This window comes from Phodopus roborovskii, unplaced genomic scaffold (genome assembly GCF_943737965.1).
Source record: "Phodopus roborovskii unplaced genomic scaffold, PHOROB, whole genome shotgun sequence".
In the NCBI taxonomy this organism is placed as follows: Eukaryota; Metazoa; Chordata; class Mammalia; order Rodentia; family Cricetidae; genus Phodopus; species Phodopus roborovskii.
In genome coordinates, this window is record NW_026126416.1 from 27401712 (window position 1) to 27424556 (window position 22845).

At 39.5% G+C, this 22845-nt stretch overlaps 1 protein-coding gene across 1 annotated transcript; it reads right to left on the reverse strand.

The window, feature by feature from the left end:
• Window positions 1-7450: 7450 nt before the first annotated feature.
• Window positions 7451-22587, reverse strand: Dtwd1 (DTW domain containing 1). The gene is made up of 4 exons (XM_051183489.1): window positions 22280-22587; window positions 18730-18873; window positions 17558-17816; window positions 7451-10491 (listed from the first exon to the last, which is right to left on the reverse strand). The coding sequence occupies exons 1-4, from the start codon at window positions 22541-22543 to the stop codon at window positions 10244-10246; spliced, it is 915 nt and encodes a 304-aa protein (XP_051039446.1). The 5' UTR covers window positions 22544-22587; the 3' UTR covers window positions 7451-10243.
• Between the last annotated feature and the right edge of the window lie 258 nt (window positions 22588-22845).

Here is a 22845-nt window from a genome sequence, read left to right on the forward strand (position 1 = left end):
CCTACTCCAAGAAGGCCACACCTCTTAATAGTGCCACTCACTTTGGGGTCCATTTTCTTTCAAAACATCACAGTGTTAGATACAAGTGACAAAATGACCTCCAGCTACTCCTCATGAGCTATGCACAGGTGATTCCTCTGCACACTTTTCTATATGGTTAGCTGGCTTTTTTATGGTATGGGCTTACAGGGGAGAAGAACGATACCATCTATGTTAGTGAAACTCCTCCATCTTTGAATGTAAGATGAGCCATAGTCTGACCAGTTAGAGAGGAGGAAAAAAATGAGAAGAAGAAGACTAACTACCAGTGAACCCCCAACAGGAAGATGACTCAAGAGAAGAATGGATTTGCTCCTCCAACATCTAACACTGATCTGAAGGCATTTGAAGAAAATTCAGAAAAGGTGACAGACATGCATGAACCATTTGAAAAATATCTAAAATGATTTAAAGTTCTTAATTCCAGATAAATATACAAGGAGAAAAGTGTGTGTGTGTGTGTGTGTGTGTGTGTGTGTGTGTGTGTTTGTGTGTGTGTGAAGGGGGAGGTGGGTGGGCTATAGTATATTTCCTTAAGAGTAAGAAACACTGTCCTAACTTCTAGCCTGCTAATTTCTTGTGAGTAGAAGGCAGCCAAGAGAACACAGCTCAAATCTGATACATTGTCAATAGTTTAACAGACTTCTTTCTACTACATGTGGTGGTAGATTCCTGTAATCCAGCTTTCAGGAAGCTGAATCAGGGGATGGAAAATTCTGGATCAGCTACCTATTGAGACCTTGTGCCAAATTTTAAAAAATTAAGATTCCTTTCCTTCATTGTGCCTCAAATTTCCCTTCTATAATGAACTTTTTGAACTTTTTTTTACTTCAAATCTTTTATCTTTTAAAACAGTCTGGAGGGCATTCACTTGAAAATGGAATGTACTAGATGTTAGGGTATAGACATAAAACATCCGCTATAGAGTCATTTTTTGAACAGTTGATCCATAGCTGGTGGCACTTGTCCAGGGAGACATTGTTTAGTGCTTTCAACGTTTCAGTTAAATAAGAGAAACAGAATGAATTTATTGTATAATATGTTGACAATATATTGCAACCTTGAGTAGATTTAAGTACATGAAGTAATTCTTGTCAATTAGTTTGATTCAGCCATTCTACAGGGCAAATGAAATTCAAAACAACTGCTATGTATCATAAACATACATGAAATTATTCATCAATTTAGAAACAAAATTTTAGAAAGACAGTTGACCAACGCTATCAATCCAAAGAGGATATTGATGTTTTATCCTTCATTAGAAATAAATACACATATTCATACACACATAATATGAACATACATAATTTAAAATAAAAACAAGACTAATAACAGAATAATAGCTGCTCCCACAGTGGACAGTTCCTGGAAAGGAGTACATCAGACAATCAATACAGACAATATCTCTACAGACAATAAGCCATGTAGAGACTTGAGATAGAAACATGGATAATTTGGATAAACACAGGGATTGTTACTTGTACAAAAAAACATGGTAGAAATTAAAACTCAGAGATTGATAGGTGCATGAATTGAGACTTGGAAAAGGAGAACTTAATGTTTGAAATGAAGGTGAAATAACTTTTTATCCACTCACCCATATGTAAGACTGTGATTGACAATCACTTAATTGTAGTCAGTTGCTTACTAATTGAATAAATGGAGCCTTCCACAGAGAATGATATATCCACCATATTATGGAGAATATATCAGGATATTTAGGGTATCCCTTATTACTGATAATACATGAAGCAACTTTTAAACCTGCTTTAATGAGCAATATGCTATTCCTTATTTGATAATGTATCTGTTAAATTTAATCACCAGCAACCTTGTGGTTAAAAAAATAGTAACTGTAAAATACTCAGTATCCTTGAATATAGTAAAAGATATGTCTGGCTGTATTCATACAATACAAAATTATTTCCTAAATAAAGAAAAAACTCTGTCACCTACCTGGGTGCTTGACAGAGTTTATGTGATAAAAGCTCAATTCTTTTCAAGAGTTGTTTCCAATGACAGTTACTCTTGGGGGTCACATTTATCTCAAGCCTATGCTAAACTAAAGTTAAAGAAAGTGTATGCTAGCCTGGGCCTGGGGACTGAGGCCAGGGCGCTCCAGCTAGTCTGGCACAGGCATTCTTTCCTTATAATGAGGTCAGAGACCTCTGAAGACCCTGTGTGCCCCCACTTGCATACCTCTGTACATTAGTTTTACCCTAGAACTGAAATGAACTTACTTTTGCAATAGCTTTTTAGCTGCTATTGTTAAAATAAATGAAGGTGCCTGTGCTTAAATCTGGAAAACATTTTTAACTTTATGAAATAATTTAACAAAAGTAACAAAGACTTCTATTTTTTAAATCCAAACAACATGTTTTCAGAGAAATGTGTTTTGAAAACCAATAAACAAACAAACAAAAACCCTTTTCCATCTAAGATTATAAAGCAGCGGGCCACTTGGTTCAATAAGTGTATTTCCTGCTTCTCTCTCTCTCTCTCCTCTCTCTCTCTCTCTCTCTCTCTCTCCTCTCTGTCTCTTTCTTGTCCCTCCCTCCTTCCTTTCTTCCAATCTTTTCTTCCCCCTTCCACACACCTTTCTTTCTTCATCTTCTCTAGACAAAGTAGTTTAAATTGCAAACTAAACGATTCTCTGGAGTTAGACTCTTAAAATGTTTGTGAAGTATTTGCTTTAGAAACTGAAGGACAGGCCTGCGGGATGGCACAGTGGCTAAAGCTGTCTGCTACCAAGCCTCAGAACAAATCCCCAGGCCTCTACATGGTAGAACAAGAGAACTCATTACCAAAAGTTGTTCTCTGACCCCCACATGTGCACCATGGCACACATGCACCCACAACACCTGAATATACACGCAAATAAATAAATCTTAATTAAAAAACCTAAAGAGGAAAAATGTTACAACAGCAAACATTTGATACAGTAAGTACATATACCACTCTGTGGGAAATCTCTGACAATAATTGTGTGAAAAGATTAGTTTTACATCGCTTCTTCACAACCCACCCCCTTTCATGATTCCTGAGTTTCATTGGGGATGGGGGGAGTTAGAGATTTCCCACTTTGGCCAAGAAATCCACAACTACTTATTAACCACTTTCAACAGTTAATTGTAAGGCTTTGTATTAACCAAAGAAACTTCTCTGATGCAAGTTGATACATCAATAATCTATGGGTTTACATGCAAATATTTAGAAGATAGCTGGACCCATCTCCATTTACCAAACAATAGCATCTCCCCTATGGCCTCTGACCTTTACGGCCACAGTATGTAGGCCAGTTTCATAATACCAGGCATGAGTTTTTTTCTCTGGAACAGATCTCAAAGCTAACCATAAATGTAAATAGTTATATTGTTTAAGTATTTGTTCCTGCTTTACTCAGGAAAGTTTTAATCAGTCTTTTTAGCTAAGTTCCCGAGTATTACAGATTATCTTCACTCACATTTCCTGTACCTATGAGATTAGTTAGATATAGATGCTTAATCTTCAATCACTTCATAGACATGCAGAACATGGCATTTAAATGTTTTAATATTAGTACTCCATTGACATGAGACACTGTTGCTCCTGACAGCACCGTGCACTTTCCTGAAAATATGTTGGACACTGTTGTTGCTCCTGCTGGAGTTCAATCTCGCCTCAGCTAATGGCCTGTTGGGCATAGAATTGCCCCCACCTTGACCACTGATTTGGACATGCAGTCCTATGTGCTTGCAGGAGACAAATATAGAAGACTGCTTGACCTTGCCAAGTCAGGGTAAGACAGCCATTCTATTTCCCTGCTGTTGTTGTGGTCTATCAATTTCTCTTGGCCTTAGCCAAATCTGGGTGTACCAACGTCGCTGTGAGACCTAGGGTGACTGTTCAGGTGGCTTGCTGTTTCTGTCCTTGCTGCACCTTTTGGAAGTTGTCCATCCGCATTTCCTGTCTACTCTAGTATTGTTATTTTCCTTCTCAGGTCTTGATGAGGTTGAAGATTAAACTATCACAACTATTATTCTCTCTTCCTAGTTAGATATATTAGGTACTAGACTTACGTTTTCCAGCTTAGGACAACTCTATTGTAAACTCCATTATGCCCTCACCCTAGGACTAGATATGTAGGTCATTTTGTTCTCGATTTTCCTTTTCTTAGTGCACACTTGTTATTCACTGTTTTGTATATAGTTTTGTATTAAGCCTAAATCTTTTCTTTAGACTAAAAGGGGAATTGTAGTGAGGTAGTCCTTCTGTAGCACTGACCACGCCCATTGGGGGGTGGAGCGATGGGCGGAGAGGACCTGAGGAAGGAGGTCGGAGGGGGCCAGGAAGGCGCTCTCTCTTTCTGGCGTGACTCGGACAGGAGAGGATCGGGTTGAATTTCCTGGTGTTCATCTGTCTAGGTTGTAAGTTATTTCTCCCTGAATAAACATCTATTCGGCCTATTTGTTTATCCTGATCCTTATTTACCGCAATACATAAAGCACTTGGTTATCACCACAAAAGTCATGCCATTATTGTACTGTAGCTGACTGGGACTCCCTTTGTACTTCCTGTTTTTGTGCCTCTGAACCTTGATCTCAAAAGGAGACTCACTTTTTCGAGACAATATGGCCAAACATCTATGAAAAACAAGAACTGCAAGGTGCATCAGCTTCCTGGATACTTTTGTTCCTTGTGTCCAGAAAACGACAGATGAGAAAAGACACTGTGATCTCAAGTGTGATGGCTATTCTTGGTTATCAACTTGACTACATCTGGAATTAACTCAAACCCCAAAATGGAGGGCACATCTGTGAGGGACTTTTGCTCAACTTGTTGTAGGAAGATCCACTCCTAATCTGGATCTTTGGACATAGGAAGACACATCTTTAATACAGATCTTTTGAGCTGGAAAAAGACACTTTTAATCTGGATCTAGAGATAGGAAGACATACGTTTAATCCAGTACATTTGATTAACCCATCTCTAATCTGGTCACACCTTCTGATGGGAACACATATATACATAAGTGTGTGTGTGTGTGTGTGTGTGTGTGTGTGTGTGTGTGTGTGTGTAGTGAGTTTTGCTCTAGACCTGTCTTCTCTGCTATTCTTTTTGAATTCTTTAGAAATGATTTCCCAGACGTAAGGAGAAATAATCTATATGGAACGAGGGATGGATTGTATTAAACAAAGCTGGACCTCCAGATCTTTATTCAAGAAAGAACTCACTCACTGCCAGCAGCAAGGCATGGCACCAGCAAGCCTCCAAACTGCCAGCTTTTAGTATCTAATGGAGGAACCCTGCATAGATGCCTCCTCCCAGAATGTTCCTCCCCCAAACGAGGCATTTGAAATGAAAATCCCAGTGATGGGTGTGGGATCTCTCCCTGTGAGTGGTTGGTCAGGAAGGCTCAAGAGGCTCCAAAATGTCATAACTATTGTTAGTGGTCTTGGTTGCCCACCAGGATGAGATCATAAAAGCCTGTCGGCTGAAGACATTACACACTTGGGTTCCAAATCATTGAGAAATGAATCTGGATCTTAACTAGCATTTTTCATGCTGCTGACTATCTATGCTCAAAGTCCAGTCCAGATTCCCAAATTAGCACCACAAGACCCAAACTGAGGCAAAAAAAAAAAAGTTTTTATAAGTCTTTATTACAAGTTAACTTGTATCCCTCCATCCATCCTGAGCAGCAGCAACAGGAAAGACCCCAAATGGGATCTTTTATAGAGGGATTCCCAAGCCTTCAGGCTCCTGATTGGCTGTCCCCTCCATGGGGTGAGGGGGAATTTCCAAGTCTACAGGCTGCCCCTCTGGGCTGAAGTCCAGAAAAGTTCATGGTACATCTCTAGGCTAGGGGATACTACTTCCATAGGCTTAAAGCTTTGGGGAGTTGAGCCTCTAGACTAGAGATTACTACTTCCCTTCTCTGTGGTCCAAGAAAGGCCATACCTCTAGACCAGATGTTACTACTTCCCTATTCAGGGATTGGTCAGTTTTTCCTGCTCATGGATTGGATGGCTTTATGTCAGGAGCAGAGATGGCTTTGATTTCAGGGCCAAACTGTGTTTCTTTCTCTGGTCCTTTTTAGGCTCCAATTTTAGGGCCAGGGAGAATTTCTTTAACTGGCTCTGATTCTAGGGGCAAAGTGTGTGTGTGTGTGTGTGTGTGTGTGTGTGTGTGTGTGTGTGTGTGTGTGTGTGTGTGTGTGTGTGCGTGCGTGCGTGCGTGCGTGCGTGCGTGCGTGCGTGCGCGCGCGCGTGCGCGTGTGCGTGTGCATGTGTTTGACTCTGGTTTCACAGTCAGGGTATTTATCTCTGGCTCTGGGTTCAGGGATAAAGTGTTTCTTTTGCTGAATCAGGTCCCAAATCCAGGATGTTTCTTTCCCTGACTCTGGGCTCAGGGCCAGGGTGCTCAGGGATTGTGCTACAGGTCACAGATCTGCAGGGGTGAAAAGCATCTCTGTTCTGGAGCTCTTACTATAGCTCTGGGTCGTCACCTGCAATAATTGGCAGCTCAGTCACTTAGAGTACAGAATTCTGAATGAGCTTTGTTTGCATTCAAAGGATTCTTCTCCAGAATGTCAGGACTTTAGCCACTCAGTCCTGTTATTCTTAAACCTGTGTCCTTTCCCAGTCTTTTGATAGTTACCGAATGCACCACAGAGTGAATTCTCTCCTACAGGAAAAATTTCACCTTACTGCTAGTGAAGGCTATCAACTTGTGCCAGGAGTGGTCTTAGTTTCACGTTATGGGATAGTAGCTAGTTAAAGTTAATTAATTAATTCTAGTATAGTGATAGAATTACTAAGATACTTACTGATAGGTATTACTCTGTCAACTGAGGGTATGAACACTACTGCATCTGTGAATCAAATTTATCCATGACACAATATTCCACCATAAATATGTAACGAGTACATAGTACTTACCACAACCAATATGTAAAATATAGTTGTTTTTCCTAGAATCTCAAAAGGATATGAAAATGTTATGGTTAAAAATAATTTGGAGAGCTGTTGAGATGGCTCAGTGGGTAAAGATCCTTGGAGCATAAACATAATGACCTACTTTTGATCCCGAAGATCCACGTAAAGGTGGAGGAGAACACACTCCACACCCATGTAGGCATGCAGCTGTACAAACCCTCACCCTTACAAACCATACACACACACACACACACACACACACACACACACACACACACTGTAATCATATTTTTTTAATTAAAAAATTTGAAGGTAGCCTTGGCTTCTCTGGATGGTCCCTCAGGAAACTCAGTATCATCATAACCTGGATACATGTACGGATTAATAAAGTCCTGTCACCTGCTGTTGCTTATTATTTGTGATTTACTATTCTGTGTCGTCAACCTTCCCCTTTACAATGAAGAGTGTGACGAATCAAAGCACTGTCATTCACATTTCAGGTTGCTGTGTTTGCTTTATTCAGTAATGTACATGTAGTCCATGATCTCAGTTACAACATCTAACAAGGCTTACAAGTAATTAGAAATTACAATTTTCTATTCTGATACTTCATCTTCCAACTCTTGCATTGAATTATTTAGGTAGGTCTTTAATTTCTAGGATCTCTTTTTCATTATATACTACCAAATTGTAATTTTTAATAAATACATCTTCTTAAAAATACTCATAGTCTTTTCCCTTTGTGTTCAACACTTTTCCTTCCATTTTTCATGTTGTGGACTGTATCCATTATCTGGTGATAAATGCTTCTTATGAATGAGCAGTGATTTTTTTTTCAGCTGATGGTCATCAATTAAAGTTCATTAAATAATTAGCAATAGTTCTCATTGAAGCCATTTAACCATTAGTATTTGGAGACCAAACATTGATACATCATCCTTCCGTTACACGGAAGACATCAGTTTTCCTGCATACCTACTGTACTTGTGATAACTGGGGAGATTCCGAGAAAGCCAGCTGCTGGTCACAGCAATAGATAAGGCACTGTAAGGAGAGCTCGGAGATGAGATGGCATGCAGATGGGACTGAGAGGAAGCACAGAACCTAGGATTCTGCATTGAAAATGAAATTCTTTTTCATCAAATAAAATCATTATTAAACACAGGCCTGGAACAAAGACCAAATTAACCCGGGCTCACTGAAAAGACCAAGTGAAGTCCCTTAGACTTCTTAAGGCTTCAGATGGGTTGAGAAGGCCATGTCGGCCTGGAGGTGTGGAGGAGTGATGAAGAGGCTTTCCAAGTCCAAGCCTTACAGGTCTGTATGGTCAGGCCTGGGTACTGGGCAGCTCTGCTGTCTCTCCAGCCCTTCCCTGCCTTGCTCCAGACTTCCAGACTTCCTCCCCCCAATAACTTCACCTTTGGGGAAACCCCAATCCCTTTATTACACTTGTATGAAAAAAAGTATTCTAACACTTTGAGTGATGTCTGCTTTTCTGACCAAATCCCACCTAAAAATAGCTGGCCTCCCTGGAAGAGTCTGAGGGTATGCTTGAATTTGCAACTTTATTAGACTGCATGATCCTGGGTGGTAAAACTGACGGAAGGAAAAGAAACCAGCAAGGAGGCAAACCAAATGCAAACTTGACAACTCACTGGACAGCATCTGCTGTTGTGGCATGGAGTCCACAAAGAGAATGTCAGTCTCTTGGCAAGTATGCTTGCCTAAGCAAATAACCATGTCAGGATGAGCAGGCTGAGTACCTGAAAACAGTCTTCTGAAGGGAGAGAAGTGTACCAGACACAGCTAGGCCATTAATCTAGTCAGTTTCACTAACATTGCAGGTCATATCCAAAAACCTTTTTGGCAGCCACAGGGAATCCTGAAAACCTACTGGTATTGTCAGTGTATAAGATGGGAACTAAGACAAAGCCATTTATTGGGAGCTAAGAAATAATGGGGCTAAAAACCTTGGTGGATGCTAGAGATGCATCTGATACAGTATCTAAAGATGGGCTGTCTACTGCCACAACAATGCTGTGGAACAGTTTAATGCCAGTGCCATAAGGCACTCCCTGCACATGCATCAGGAGTCAGGCAGGATAAGGGCAATGTTGCACCTGCCAGGAGGTTAGCATAGCCATGCACATTTATACATCAACACCCAAAGCACAAAAATAGAAATACAGTCATCTTGGAAATGTTTTGGCTCAGATTCAGAGTGAGGGGTACTTCAAAGCAACAAAAGAATGGCTGAAGGGCCATTATATGGGGAGCAGCAGGTTAAGGCCATTTTTAGAGCTTATCATACAAAGAGAAACACGGCCAGTTCGTTATTCCTGCAGGTATCCTCTGCTTTTGGAAAGGACTTTATCTGGCTGCCGGGCTGTGCAGTGCTCTCATCCAAGGCATGAGGTCTTCTTTCTTATGGCTGTTGTGAGATGGCCAAATGAGTGGTAAGATATTTCTCTCCTCTTTTCCTTCAACCTTTAAATTGTTTTGATGGTTTGTAGAACTACAGAGATGGCAATAGATTTGGCTCAGAGAAGTCTAACTTTAGCATACATCCCTACCCTACCCCACCCCAATCTAGACTTTGCCATACTTAAATCAATTTAAGCTGAGCTTTATTTCTAAAGATATGTTTTAAACATGAAGGAATTTTAGTTTAACCCCATATTGTTCACTCTTGAAAAACCAAGTTCCATTCTCCTATGGCATCCCTAGCATACCAAAACAGGCCCAATTCTGTTGGGCCATGTGCTCTTAGCCCTGGGTCACCTGACTTGCCAAAACAGGTCATATGCACATCCCTCTGCCGGGACCACGTGATGCCACAGTTCTCTCCTAGTGCAGAGGCCAGGCAGAGGAGGAAGGGAGGACTTACACAGAGAGCACAACACACTACCTCTGCCAATTCTGTCCCTAACCCCAAGCAAATTATGTTGCACCATTTTTGTTCTGCCAAAAGATTCTGACTTTAAGTCCAAAGCTGAAGGTGAAGCTAAATGAAAAGGTAAGACAATCTCTAATCATATATAATGTCAATCACGTAAATGTAACACAACATATTAAAATGCACAATACAGCTGAGATATGCCCAAACTGAGCAAATAGCTTCTGAACTATGTCTTACAAGCAGAACCATCTCTTTAAAAAGGGACAAAGCTGGAACTTTCCTCCCGAGTCCTCTCATAGGCACTGGGCATGATTTCTCCAGAGGAAACAGGCTCAACTGCAAGCTTGTGGACATTAGCAGAGCAATATAACCAGCGAAGTGTGCGGAACTAATGGATGAGTTTTGGTTTTGTCTTCTCTCCAGAGCCTTTGGCATTCTTTATCAAGCGGTACATAAAAGAATAGAAGAATAAAAGATTGTCATATTGTCCTTTGTACTTTTCTTTCAGCATGTCAGTATGGTAGTCTACCAGGAAGTAATAAATGGCTTCAATTGTGGAAAGGAAAGTATCTGGCTTCCCTTTTTGATGGCGCCAAAAGCAAGTTTTTCTTGTTTTCAGTTCAACTTGTAATAACTCTGCCAAATAAACAAAAAAGAGACCATGTAAATACTTCTCAATCATATTATTACTGGGGACAATAATAATAACTGGTACAATAATATGCACTGATACACAATGATGGTTTAATTACATCAAGCATTTTTTTAAAAAGTACAGATAAGTCCCTTCCATTCCAATTCTAAACAGGGTATTGTTTTAAATGTACAGTGGTACATAGAGAAACATCACGGCACAGAATGGGACTGTGTGCATCCCCATTCTCTATGGTTCTCAGACATTAAAAAGTCAACAATCAAGACAGTCTTCTATCTTGGGGTTTCAATCCTGCTAGTTTCTATCTAAAGCTCCTTTTTAAAGTTTGAGTTGTCAACAGAACTTCATTATCCATTTGTGAAAAAGATTTATCTGATAAAGTGATTTTATTCCTCTGAAATAGTTTTTATTCTCTCTCTCTCTCTCTCTCTCTCTCTCTCTCTCTCTCTCCCTCCCTCTCTTTCTCTCTCTCTCTCTCTCTCTCAATTTTCCTTTTATATTTTGTTGTAGGCTCTAACTAGGGAGGTGGGGAGATAAATAAAGAAGAAGGAGGAAGGTAAAATAACAGTAAGGAAGTCTGAACAAGTTATAAGGAGTCATATTATTAACTACCTAAAAAACCTATAACACATATAAGTAGATGTATAAACATACATACATAGTTTAAATGAAATTTTCTGATCTGGGCTGACAATGTTCCCTCCAAGAGCCAAAGATCTAATAAAACCCCCAACACCAGCCATGAAAAGCCCTCTTTTGAGTTGTTGTTGGTCAATGTTTCCAAGAGACTCAAAAACATTACAGGTTATTGTTACTGCCCTTGGTTGCCCCCCAGAGGTGGAAGGTAAAAGTCCCTACTGCTAAAGATAGTAAGCACTTCAGACACAGCATTCACAGGTCCTTGAGTGGGCCCGACAGCCTCTTCCCTGAGGACCAGCTTTCGTGGTACCAGAAGGCACCATGTAAGCTTCCAAAAGAGGGAAGCAACCAATAGTTCTATCCAGCTATGATGCCTATGAACCACAACAACCAGCATAGCACAATAATCCTAAGGTATAGCAATGGCCCCCATATCCTGGGGGTAACCAACAGCTCTCTAATCAGACTTAACCAAACCCACTGGAGAGAGAAAGCATACCTGATACTAAAAACCTAGCCATCTACCCAGGGATAGTGAAGTTATGTATCTTAGAAGAAAACCTCTTTCTATTAAACCAGTATAAACCCTTAACTACTTTCAACATGCCTTCATATAAAAGACCTCAAGAAAGTAAAATCAGATAGAACATACCACAATATGGTAAAAAAGCTATTTATGACAAATAACAGCCAAAATTGTACTAAACAAAGGGAAACAGCGTTTCCTTTAAAATCTTGAACAGATAAGAATGCCCATTTTCTTGATTCCTATTCCATTTAATTCTTGAAGCTTTAGCTAGAGCAGTAAGATATGAGAAAGATATAGGGAGGATCAAAGTTGGAAAGGAAGATATTTGCTTCTTACAGACAATGTAATTCTACACTTAAAACACCCCCATGGGCTCCACCAGAGAACTTTTGGGTCTAATAAACACGTTCATCAAAGTCAATGGATACAGAACCCAGTGGCCTTTGTATGCACCAACAACAGATTTGCAGAGAAAGAAATCGGGAAACAATATTTCACTATAATTGCATCCAAAGCAGAACACAGCAAAACCAGCTATCTAGAAATAACAAAGGACGTAAGAGATCTCTACAAGGTGGGGAGCTTAGGAAAAAGGAACTGTTACTCATTGCTAGTAGGAATGTAAACTGTGTAGACACTGTTGAAGTCACTATGAAGGTTTTTCAAAACACTAATAATGGAACTAACACACAGCCTCACTATACCCCTCCTGGGAATAAACTCAATTGACTTATCATACCAGAGAGATTCTCTTGTATCCACGGTCATCACCGATTTTTATACGATAGTAAGGAAATGAAGTCAGCCTACATGTCCACCAACAGATCAATGGATAAGGAAAACAGTAAGTATTCCATGGAGTTCTCTTTGGATGTAAGGAAAAGATAAGATTTTAAAAAACTGCAGGAAAATACATGAAACTGGAAAACACTGCATAAAGTGAAGTCACCAGACTCACAATGACAAATATGAGAATTCGCTCTCATCAAATTGTTAAATATGTATACGCAGATAGGAGTACATGTGGGGAAAGGGGAGCATCGGGGTAGGGAGAGCAACAGGGCATCAACCAAACTGAAGTACGGAGGAAGTGCCTTAATACCTGCCAACTTTGTCATCTAGTTAAAAGAATTAAGAGGGACACATTTTGTGTAAAGGACTGCTAAGTAAAGTAACATGAAACATCTTTAGCAACAACAAAACTCATTAGACAACAGAGCAATAAGCAAGTTAAAACGTGAACCTAGAAAATAATGTATCACAGAGACGGGAGTGATGTCACAGACAAGCACAGGCTACCTCTGCCAACAGGACCCTTAAAGGGATCCTTAAAATATATCTTATGTTTCAGCAAAGCAAGTGGAGGGGTGGGGGGGGGAGGAACACTAAGCAACAAAGTGGTCAAAAGTTATACAATTTCAAATACACAGTGCAGTATAAAACAGCTTTGAACTTTTTAAAATGCTATATGTACAATTCTCTGAAATAATTCAGACAGGATTATTTTAAAACAGAATAAATAAGAATATAAAAACATTTTAAAACTTATTTCAGGAAAAAAGAAAAAAAAACAAACAGAAAAATGCATGTGTGGTAGTGCATACTTGTGACTTTAGGCCACTGTGGGCTGCACAATGAGTAGCAGGCCACCAGAGCTAGCTACACAGTGCAACCCTTCTTCCCTGCTGGCTAGCATGCTAGCATTCCCAGTGCTGGAAGGTGCTACTCAGGCTGCTCACTCACCATAGACCATGTGTATTCAATATCAAGCTGCCAAGCAAGACATACCTCTTGATGCAATAATGGCATAACTATTTGGAGGCTAAGCAACCTCTCTGTGAGTGAATTTGAGGCCCACTCCATGGGAAAGAACACACACTCTAAACTTGGGTCAAAAGCTTAGGGCTGCGGAAGGCATGGCCAAAGGGAAGAACACAGTACTGTGCTTTCCTTAAATGAACATGTTGTCAAACAGCTTTCTAAATATTTCTGTTTAGTCTTATAGACCAGTGCTGCTCTCAGCCTGGAGAAGCTCTTGCCGAGAGTCAACGCAGAGACAAATACTGCTGAGAATAAATGAACTCTCAAATGTAAGTGTCTCTATGTCATCTCTATCTTTTCTAGTGTGGCAATGTACAGTATAACAATATGCTGAGACTCTGGGGGTAAACAGCTGCCACAAGGCATAACAGCTAGGCCACCACAGCCAGGGCATTTAACTGCACTAAACGAGTTCAGTGCATGACAGGCTTGGTGTTACATCAACCTAATACGCTGATAGATAATGACTGAATGCAAAGACCCTGAAATAACAGTATTTAAAACACAAACAAAAGTGCCATTTCAAAAACTGTATCAGTGTTGTCAAAAACGAAGGGAAAGACCTGCCTAGGTGTGGAAGACATGACGGTCCACTGACAATTTAATAATCTGGAATCCATCTATCCTCCACATTTTCCCAGTGCCCTCTGATGACTCTTCCAGAATGCTATGCCAGGCTGTACTTTGGCTTTAGGTAGATTATACATGAATACACCAACTCTTACCTCTCAGTGTTTTATTCTGACACTAGTAAAATGTCCAGAGCTGTTGTTGCTGTAAACTTCAGCAAAGCATTTCACTAGCAAGGTAATTTTCTACGTCTATTTGCTTTATTTTATGTGCAGGAGTGTCTGCCTGTACATATGTATGAGTGTATGCCATGTGCATGTCTCAGAAGAGGGTGTTGGATGCCCTGGTGGTTGTGAGCTAATATGTAGGTGCTGGGAACTGCATCCATGGCTTAACCAGTGAGCCATGTCCCCAGCCTGTTATAGTGATCCTTAATTTGAGCATTCAGAACACTACTATGGAGGCAGAACTCCTAATACATACATCTGAGAGCTGAAGCATGGTTTGTTCAGCTTAACCAAGTGAGAAAGTGTTTTAAGATCTAAAGCCCACGGTTAGTCACAAACATAGATCATTTCTTATAGAGGCAATTTGGTTTATCCAGAAATCTTTCTCAAACATGGAGGCTATGTGTATGGCCTACCTTGTGATTCCTGAGGAGTCAGAAGAGGCAGGGGCTAAATTAGAGAGAGTTGCTTTTAGAGACTCATTTCATGGTTATGAGCCAGCACAGAAGTAAGATGCGTGCTTTCTATGGGAATCAGGAAGGAGGAACCAATCTGTTGTACAAATCTCATTTCGGGCAAACCTAAACAGACTGACTTTGAATAGTACAAAAATAATTCCATTTATAGGTTTTTCAGGAACTTTACTTGTGTTCTTTCATTTGAACCTAGAAATTACCATATAAGGTAATAAGAAGAAAAAATATCCCAGACAAATCTTCAGACTGATCGGTAGCTTTCTGTAGTAACGGGACAAGGGGCTGTGGCAGGCAGTGATCTCCCACACCTTCAAAGCACAGGAGAGCATGGGTTCATCTACTAAACAACAATGAAGTCTTCAAAGTCTTGTGACTCACAGGTGCAAACTAATTAATTAGCTAACAAATTCATTAAGCCTGTGAACTGTACTTTGTACTTCCTTTAGTTTGGAAATGACTAAGACTGTAGTATGTCTTTTCTTGAGGGACCTTTTGGTAACCATGCAATACCAACTGAGCTCTCTTGCCTTCTAATCACAAAGCTGTTCAGTAACTGGAAAACTCCTAAAGCTTTTAGAAAAACCACCTGAGGATATTGGAAGTGCTGAGAAAGGTACAAAGAAACAAGAGGAACTGTATGAGCTCCTGGACTTCAGGATATTAGCTGTGTTACTTGGGCAAGGAAAGTCACTTTTAAACTGTTATTAGGAGCTCAGCATTTCACTCAAGCTAAAAAGACATGCAGGGCCAAGAGATGGCTCAGTGAGGGACACTGTACAAGAGCATGAGGACCAGAGCCTGGGGGGGGGGGTGGCTCAGAGGGTAACACCTGCTGCACAAGAGCAAGGACCTGAGGCCGGGGGGTGGCTCAGAGGGTAACACCTGCTGCACAAGAGCAAGGACCTGAGGCGGGGGGTGGGGGGGGGGAAATGGCTCAGAGGGTAACACCTGCTGCACAAGAGCAAGGACCTGAGGCGGGGGGGGGGGGGGGGGGCTCAGAGGGTAACACCTGCTGCACAAGTGCATGTATCTAAGTAGATCCCAGAATCCGGGTAAAGGAAGATGCAGCCGCACACAGCTACAATCCCAACATCTTTGGTGAGACAGAAGAAGAGATGAAGGGACACTCAGAAGCTTTGCATCAGCTAGTCTGGTGTGGTGAAAAAAAGGCTCTGTTTGAAACATGGTAGAAGGCACGGATGACATCAGACATCATCCTCTGACCACCACATACACTCAATGGCATGCATGTGCCTACATACATGTAAAGACATGTACACACACATATACACATGCATTATATATACACATAAACACACACGTGGGGACTTTTTCATAAAAGGCAAAGATAAAAGTAAAGAAATTCTTGTACTATTAAACTGAGTTAGATTACCACTGTGAACTCACAAATGTATACCTATTTGTTTTCTTGGCTCTGTCCACTGAAGAAATGACATGTAGTAATCAACTTACATAATGCAGCTTCTAATATCAGATCCTACTAAAATGAATCACAGGTCTTTAAGAAAATGATGACTGCAAGTTTGTGTCTGGAAGAAAGTCAAAATAGATCTGAGATATCCTGCTATATCTAATGAAGCCAGTACTACTACAAATTATGGAGGCCAGCAATAAAAAGGCCAATTAAAACACAAAGAACTAACATGACTAAACTTTCTCCATTATTCACTTCTCAATTTAATGATTGATTAATCACTCATGGATCAATCAAACATTGTTGAGAAAGTCTATACCCTGAAAGTATTACTCCAGTATACTAAAGGAAGATAAACTTTACAATGGAATGATCTAGCATCACCATAATCCAGTAGTCAATTATAAATACGGAAACACGTTGTTTATATGTCTCCCAACTTAATAAAACAGTAAGTCTGTAACTTCAATTCACCCTGCATGAACTGTTCAACCAAACAACTGATGACATGGCAGGGAAAGGGCATACCATGGCAACAAACAACAGATACAAACTGGACCAGCTATAGACAAGTCTGGATTCATTCTTTCTTTAAAGTACCCTAACTATGGGGCTGGGGAAATGGAACAATGGTCAACAGCACTTCCTGTTCATGCACAGGACCCAGGCTTGGTCCCCAGCACACACATTAGGAAGCTCACAACTGCCTGCAACTCCAGCTCCAAGAGATCTGATGCCCTCTTCTGGCCTCCTTCGGCTTCTGTATGTACAGGCACACATATACACACATAAATGTATATAATCTAAAAAGTGTGCTAACCAAAATATCTAGGCTGAGTCTAATCATGAGAAATTAAACAACCAATCTGACCACTTTACCAAAATCTAAATAAAACAAATTTAAATTAGGAAACTGTCCTAGGTTAAGAAATTAAAGCCATACAAGCATCAACAATTTGAGTTTGAGTGCTGTGTCGGGGGAAAGTGCCACAAAAGCCATTGTTGTATTCATTGGAAAATGTGAAGAAGTCTGTGTGTTACATATCGTACAAGTTCTGTTAATGTTCTTAGGAATGGTGATGGCGTTGTTTTTGTTGCACAGGAGCGTCTTTATTATTAAAAAGAACAATAGTATTTAGAGTGCGGTTTTGCAAAGCCCACTGCTTACTTTCAAACAGTTCCGTCAACAATGTACACAGATGCATAAACACACACATAACACAGAAAGGGAGAAGAGAAATGAAGCAAATGCCAAGGTTAAATGTAACTTTTCTTTTGAAGGAGCTACACATTTGAAGCTTTTCTAAATAAAAGCTGTCGGGAGGAAAGTCCCCAGACACATTTCCTTACCCCGAAGGCGCTCGTCAGAGACTATCTGGTTTGTCTGGCTCCAGGTGCTGTCAATGAAGACCACTCTCTTCAGTGCTGGGCCTCTGCCCAGGCTCTCATTCAAGCCAGAGTCTCCCTCCACCTGGGTTCTCTTGAGTTTAAAAGGTGGCATATCAAGATCATCAGCTTTGCTTCTACCTTTACTTTCCATCCTTTTTTGCAGATGAAAAGAAACATCTTTTATTGAGATGGACTGAGGCCCGGGAAAAACAAGTACAACCTAAAACAAACCAAGTCAAGTTAGTTACATGCTGCTGTGATCTTCAACATAAATTCTGGCTTAAAACTCTAAGAAAAAGAGATGCTGCATGTCTAAAAAGTAAGCATAAATTCATCCCATTATTTGTTTTCTTCCATATATGGTAAAGCTTTAGCTTATTCCTAATAGCACATATTCATATTATACTACCTGGAGATGCTAATTCAAAGTAAGTTTCTCAATGATTGACAAAGCCAAGTTAATAGTATCTTGAATTTGTGTGGTGCTAGACTTTTATAATCCCAGCACTAGAGATGCAGGGACATGAAATCAGGGCCAGCCTGGGCTTTGTAAGAGGTACAGGCCAGCCAAAGAGACAAAAGAGCAAACTACATGACACTTTTTAAAAATAACCACTGGAAACTGTTTATAATGGCTAACTGTTTAATGACTAAATGCTATTTTTACTCATATAATAAGGAAAGATAAAATAAATAAGGCAGGGGAGAGAATGGTGTGATAGTTTTTTTAAAGGTATTAGTGATGGAAATACACAATAGTATAATATAGTGGAGACTGTGAAACACACTTTAGGTCTGACATCTACTAGTTAAGACAACAGGATCTTGATTTCTACTCTGTCTCAAGAATGTATAAAGAATATAACAGTGTGTTCCACTTACTCAAATAAATGGCATTTAAGTGACAAACATTAATATATCAAACTCAGATGTAATTTGGAAATATAACTTTCTAAATAAATTCAAATTATATAGAAACATAAACTGTGAAGACATCACTGTAAGTCAAGTGCATATTTAGCATTAAATGAGCATAACACTAGATTGCTAAGAAGATTAAATCACGTTCAAATAAGTTCAGAAAGGAGCTGGAGTTAAAGCTCCCAGAAGGTTCTAAGTGCCAAGCCACCCACCTCATGGTCCTTCCCTTCATACTCTGGAATGCACGGGTATGTGTAGATGCTCACAGAGCTGGGTGCTAAAAGCTTGGCGTGCACAGCTGTGCTTTTGCCGTCTGTTTCGTTTGGATGCTTAATGATATCAATCTTCAATGGAAGCTAAAATAAGACAAACGAACAAAAGAAGTAAAAAGTGCTGACTTTTATATCAATATAAAACCTCTGAAACTACACATAAGCTCACACGGAGCTCTCACGAGCACACTTGCAGTTGGAGGCCACACCATTTAACCCAGAGTAACAAGGACAGTAAAGTCATCCATCAAACCCCAATGCTAATCATGTGCACCCAAGCGACTACTTCAGAGCAAGCAACATGGAACCTGCCCTTAAAACAATGACCCATAGATACCTTACTTGTCATATACATATTAGTACCGTTCCTCACATATCAGCATCCATGATATGTGAGGACATTTAAAAAGTAATTTCTATAAACTCTAGGTTTACTTTATGCCGTTTTCAAAGGAAATGAAAGCTTGGGTGAAAATTCAGATTTAAAATTCAAATTGAAATCCTGTTCCTTATACATTTTTCAAGTCAAAGTTACCTTAAGTTTTGTGATCTTAGGCAACGCATTTTCACAGCACAAGTTAAACTGTCAGTAGGAAAAACAGCAACAGAGTAAGTCTTAAAGTGCTTTAAATAACTCCTCTCAAGTTATACTTGATACAAGTTGTAGCTCAATAATACTTACTCAAGTGATTTCCCTTCATTAAGGATCTATCAACTCTTCCGTTCAAAAACAATAATTCTCTTGGATTTCTTGAGCTAATTTTTTGTTTGCTATTTAAATTTCTTCATTGCAGACTCTGTTGGGGTAAGTACATCTACCATCTCCAAGACCCTCATTTCATGCAAAGGTAAGGGCTCTATGAACAGGTCCCAAACAGCAGCCTTTTTACTCTGGAACAGAAAACTGTTCCAGTATAAAAATCAAATATGCTAAGTGTATATTCTAATAGATTTTAATCTGTATTATACCTGCAAACTAGCTACCATGATCAAGAAAATGATCTGTCACCATCAGAAAGTCTTCTAGTATCCTCTCCCCTTCCTTTCCTACTAGCCAGTTGTCACTTCAGCTTACTTCTTCTGGGGTCTTATATAGATAGAATAATAAAATATGATCTTTCCATTTGGTGTCTTTAACTCAAAATAATGACTTGGAAATGCATACTGATACTGCTTATCATTTGTCCTATAGCTCACCCTATGTCATTCAAGATGAGCCTCAAAGTCTCAGGACCAGACTGGGCCTCTAAAATGGGACAGCATTAGCAGAATAGGGCATCGCACACAAGGCAGCATGATCAAGTCTTGTACAGAGAGACTTACCTTCAGCACCCAGAAAGGAGCTGCATTAGGAGAGAGAATGCCATGTGAAGAATAAGATGCCCTGATGGGAGAGGCTAACCCTTCAGGTGCCTCCAAAGCTGCTTTTTAAAGGAGCAGTTGCGGCACACTACAAAGTAAACCACATTTCCTTTCTTTTCTTTCTGAACAATTATGTGAGCATAGAATGCTATAAATAGAGTATCTCATAGGGATGCAGGCACAAATATGTACCTCAGTGTCCAACCAGGATTCCAACACCACTATCCCTGTCTCATCCCTACTCAGCCTATACAGCCAATTGCATGAAATCACCATACCAATTTCTAACTGTAGGAAATGAACCATCTAAGTAGGCAGCTCAGAGACTGTGTTACACTGCTCTGCTTCTGAGTGAGTGTGATTCTGCTTCCCTCACAGACTCAGTATCAGCTGGTATTCTAAGTTCCTTCCCCAAGGTCTCTCAATACCAGGTTAGTGTTAACTTAGCCATGGGAATTAGGAAAGAGGAGTGACAAAGATTTCTATTCCTAATAAAACTGACTTTCCAACAAGTTAATGAATAGAGTTTAAAACTCCAAAGGCTAACATTAATAGTTCTGATAGACTTTACATCAAGAACACAGAATTGATTTTATATATATATATATATATGTATATATATATTATAGTATATATATATATGAATATTTATGAGACAGTGTTGTACTAAGTTGATGGGAGATGTCCTTCTGTAAATATGTTTCTCTTATTGGTTAATGAATAAAGCACTGTTGGCCAATGGGAGAGCAAGATAGGCGGGACGAGGAGACACGGAGGAGAGAGGAAGTAGTAGGGAGGAGAGCCAAGATAGAGAACAGAAAGAGCAGAACGCCAAACTCTCCGGTAAGATAAGACCACGTGGAAGTGCTTAGATTAATAGAAATGGGTTAATAATTAAGACAGAGCTAGCCGATAAGAAATTAGTACCTGGCCAACAGCTTTATATCTAGTAGAGAGTCTCTGTGTGTTATTTGGGGCTGGTGCAGCAGTGGGCCCAGGCCAGTGGAAAAACCTACTTATAACACTAAGTAATCCAGGCCTGCCTCAGACTCACTTGGCATGGCATCTCCTATGCATTCTGCCTCAGCCTCCCAAGTGCTGCAAGTACATCTGGCAAGATAAGGTTTTTAATGAAACATTTTCTTTAGGCAGCTGTGGCATAAACAGAAGACAGGACTCTGATATGTACCATTCCTATTAGCGAGAACATTAACAAAAATCCTTAATCTCAAACTTTTATTTTTTCTTTTCTGAGAAAACTGGAAATATATTACCTCATTCTGGGCTAATAAACTACGCCTTCGTCTATATTTGTGATTTTAGACCATGGCCCCCTCCCTGGACACCATGAACTTGCCAAAATAAGCATTAAATGTCTTTCATACTTTAAACCTAAATAAGCTTTAAATATCACAATACATATTTCTGAATAACAACTTCAATTTATTTGTTAGCGGCAAGCCTCATTTGTGCTAGGTGCAGAATTTAATTTCTCTAAAGCTCTAATACATGCAGATCCCATTTAATATAATTATTTGACTTACTTCTCACATTTAGGTCAATGCTAGACAAGTTAACACATACACAGTAAATTCTTTAATTATATATACCTATAAATAATTATATCTACCCATAAAAAGTCATGATAAATACCACAGATCATAAAAAAGCAATGGATTCAAGTCAGCTCTCCAAGTGGCTTGAAATCACTGTAATTATAATGCAGTCAAATGTGTAGGCCCCAGTCCTTTACACTTTAGCTTATTTTAGTGATGGTCATGGCCAATCTATATCGCATGGGGAAAGTCACAAAATTTCAGGTAAATATCCACTCTGATTCTACCTATAATGTTTTCCCAAGGATCATTACAAGGACTTACAGTTGTTTTCGAAGCTTCTTCAAGTGAGACTATAAAACTGTAATTATTATTTTTTAAACTAATTAATGTCATTGAAACTACATAATTCATTTCAAAGTGAGTTTTCTAGAAACAAGAAAGAGATATAGTTTTAATAGTGTCAAATTATCCATCAATACTTCCAAGCTTATCAAATATATTAGAGTAGGCATTTATATATAAGCTATCTTTTTAAATTGCATTTTTCTATTTCCAAACAAGCCTCTTACTTGCACAAATGGAATCTGCTCAGTGGGCACATTTTCCACTGGGACATAGCAGGTGTAGCAGTAGAACATCCTTGAGCCACCGCATTGGAGACATCGTGACCTTCCACTCCGCTGAGCCTTATGAAGCACTTCCTGAGAGGCTAAGCGTAAGTCCTGAAGAGGGTCTTCTGAAGCTATAGAAGTAGTTTGTGACTGTTTTGTACCCATACAATTTGCATCCTTCTTTTCACTTTCTTGAGGACTGACAGGCAGACTGAGAGCCATTCTTTCTTTGAACCAAAATATTCTGTCTCTAAAACATGTGTCATAGGTGCCACTGAAAAATTAAAATGAGGAATGAAAAGTGTCAATGTTGTGTTATTCTTATAAATAAAATTGTCCAATATAATTTATACTGTTAGGGTTAGTATTTACCAACAGACATTACTAAGTTAAAAACTCACAGAACTGATACACTCGAAAACACAAAATTAACAATCAACTCAGAAGAGCGATTTCAGTTACTCTTACGAACTATTCTTTCAACAGAAAATGAAAATGTGCTATGTTAAAAAAAAAACACATCA